This window comes from Trichechus manatus, unplaced genomic scaffold (genome assembly GCF_000243295.1).
Source record: "Trichechus manatus latirostris isolate Lorelei unplaced genomic scaffold, TriManLat1.0 scaffold00043, whole genome shotgun sequence".
NCBI classification, from domain to species: Eukaryota; Metazoa; Chordata; class Mammalia; order Sirenia; family Trichechidae; genus Trichechus; species Trichechus manatus.
This window is the reverse complement of record NW_004443979.1, coordinates 4,425,404-4,428,194: the sequence shown is the minus strand read 5'-3', so window position 1 is coordinate 4,428,194 and position 2,791 is coordinate 4,425,404. Positions and strand designations below refer to the sequence as shown.

General features: G+C 66.1%; 1 protein-coding gene across 1 annotated transcript in view; it reads right to left on the bottom strand.

The window, feature by feature from the left end:
* NKX2-1 (NK2 homeobox 1) overlaps positions 1-2,453 on the bottom strand; it is an 11,281-nt gene extending 8,828 nt beyond the window's left edge. The window contains exons 1-4 of the mRNA XM_012555587.1: positions 2,378-2,453; positions 1,791-1,935; positions 1,304-1,689; positions 7-356 (exon numbers count right to left, since the gene is read on the bottom strand). Of these exons, the coding sequence (XP_012411041.1) occupies positions 7-356; positions 1,304-1,676 (723 nt within the window). The 5' untranslated portion in view covers positions 1,677-1,689; positions 1,791-1,935; positions 2,378-2,453. The remainder of the gene's footprint in view (positions 1-6; positions 357-1,303; positions 1,690-1,790; positions 1,936-2,377) is intronic.
* Between the last annotated feature and the right edge of the window lie 338 nt (positions 2,454-2,791).

Here is a 2,791-nt window from a genome sequence, read left to right as displayed (position 1 = left end):
CCCGGCGCCCCCGCCGCCCCCGCCGCCCCCGCTGTCCTGCTGCAGTTGCTGCTGTGCCGCCTTGTCCTTGGCCTGGCGCTTCATCTTGTAGCGGTGGTTCTGGAACCAGATCTTGACCTGCGTGGGTGTCAGGTGGATCATGCTGGCCAGGTGCTCGCGCTCGGGCGCCGACAGGTACTTCTGTTGCTTGAAGCGTCGCTCCAGCTCATACACCTGCGCCTGGGAGAAGAGCACCCGGCGCTTTCGGCGCGGCGCGCTCGGCAGCGGGGCCATGTTCTTGCTCACGTCCCCTAGCGAGCCCAGGCCGCCCATGCCGCTCATGTTCATGCCGCTCGCGGGGCCCATGAAGCGGGAGACTGTAAGCGACAAACGCACAGCGTCGGCCAGGGCCGGGCCGGGCCAGGACACCCCTGCCTTCCGCGCCCTTGGCCCGCCCGGCCCACCCCGACGGCGCCCTCCTCACCCAGGCCGCCTCGCGCTCTGCCCCGAGAGGCCCAGCCGCCGGGCATCGCCAGCGCCTGCCCGAGGCGGTGTTGTCGAGGGACTTACGGGAGAGCCCCCTGCCTCAACCCTGGCCCCGGTTACCCTCCCTCAGTCTCAGCGCTTGACCCAAAAAGCCCAGTGGGGAGGGATGCTCCTGCTCCCTTCGTGCCCAGCTCCCGCTGGAGTCACGGGGTTAGCTGGGCCAGAGGCGGCGAGCTGGGCCCAGGTCGAGAGCTGGGGACCGACGGTAGATCCCAACTTGGGCAGCTCTCAAAGCGAGGGGTGTTCACTTCGGAAAGCTCAAGCCCCCAGACGCTTTGCCTCTTGTCGACTCTCTCCTGTCCGCCCCAGTGTGGGCACCTGCTCGGCCTGTTTAGAGCCGCCTCCGGAGTCATGCGCGCTCCCACCTGCCCAGACTCCACCGGAAAGCGGGCTCGCCGGACGCCGGAGCGCGTCTCAGCAGGGCAGGCTCCCACCCAGCCAGGCCGCGCCTCTCCCCGCCCTGTTTGCCCCTGCTCCCTTTGCTCGCGGAGTGCTTCCCTCAGCTACTCGAGGTCTCCCGCGCCGAGCGGAGGTGCCGTCGGTCGCCTGGGAGGTGCCGAGTGGGAACACTTGCCCGCCCTACCAAGTGCCTCTTCCTGGACCCTCAGCCCAGCCAGGGGAACAACCCTCTGCTCCTGCGCTCGACTCCCTGGCGCCGCTGCCTGGCAGCCTACCCTGTTGCCCAGCGCGCAGCCGGCCGGCGCCGTGCCTTCAGAGCGGCTCTCCCCACGCCCCCCGCGCTCAGCCCGCGGCCCCGCAGTGGAGCGGCCTCACTTACTGGCGGGGAAACGCGGGTCTGGGTTGGCGCCGTACCATCCGGGGCCCGAGGCGCTGCTCCTCATGGTGTCCTGGTACGGTGGCAGCTCACTCATGTTGCCCAGGTTGCCGTTGCAGTAGCCCCCCACCGCGGAGTGCGAGAGCTGGGGCACCCCCGCCGCCGTCATGTGGTAGGCGGCGGTGACGGCGCCGTGGTGCCCCACGGCGTGCTGCTGCATGGCCGCGGCCGGCGGTGCCGCCTGGCCCTGCCTGTAGGCCGCCAGCGGAGCCCCGAGGCCGCCGCCCTCCATGCCCACTTTCTTGTAGCTTTCCTCCAGGGGACTCAAGATGTCAGACACTGAGAACGGAGTCGTGTGCTTTGGACTCATCGACATGATTCGGCGGCGGCTGGAGGAGGAAGGAAGAGGAGGAAAAAAAAAGGGAGAGGGGGAAGGCGAAGCCTCGTTGCTTTTTTTTTCCTCTCCCTTTGCCAAATATTCTGGTGTTACCTTAACGCCGATCTTGTTGGATGTACACGTAACGGAGTGGACCGAGTCCGCCTTAATTGGCTTGAGTGGAGGCTCGGGGGCTGCCTCGCGTTTGTTTTAGCCCGGCGCCAGGTTTTAGGCAGACACCAGAGGCGGGGCGTAAGCGCTAAAGCAACAAGACAATAGAAGCCTACATCTTGCCCAAGATAATTAGCTTACATGCTGATGACAAGGTAAACACCTTTAAGTTTCACTTGTCAGGATTTTTAGGTCTCCAAGAGAGATAGAAAGAGAGGCAGAGACACGACTCAAAGCATTTCTTTCCCCCTCCCCCAGTTACCCCCGCCCCCAATTTTTGTGGGGTGCCGGTTGCAAGCGGGGGGAGGCGGGGGAGGGGAAGGAGGAGGGAGCCGAGTGCCGGGAGGGCAGGAGGTGGGGTGGGGAGTAGAGGAGGAGGAGGGATGATGAGGAGGAAGGAAGGTGAATGCTGCTTTGCAACCAACTTGCAGAGTTACAAAGTGGAACCACTTTCCAATTCGGTCGGGGTTCCCCGGGCGGGCACAGGTTCTGAAGGGGGAGGGGGTCAAGGAGAGGGGTGGGGGTTTCACCTGAGCCTGCCGGGGCTGCTCCTCCCTCCCGCCGCGGCCTCCCAGCCCCGCGCCTTCCCACTGCCTCTGGACCACATCTGGCTTCGCGGCGCTGAGCCCCAGCCGCCACCAAATGAGCGAGAGTCTGAGGACGAACCCTGGGGCCGCACCGTTGGTCTGCGTGTCTGTCAGTCTGTCTGCCTCTTCTGCCGCCGTCAGAGGGACATCCTCTGCTCCCCGCCCCCTTTCCCCCTACCCGAGAGAATCTGCGCGGGCGGAGGGGGCGCTGAGCAGGGGATCGGCTGTCGCCGAGAGGCTGTCCCGGGTCTCCGCGCTGCCCCCCCTCACCCCAGCTGAGGGGCTTTTCAGAAGGCCAGGTCCGCCGCATCACGCCCCCCCTCAAAACACACATGCGATTCTTCTCCCCACCCCCAC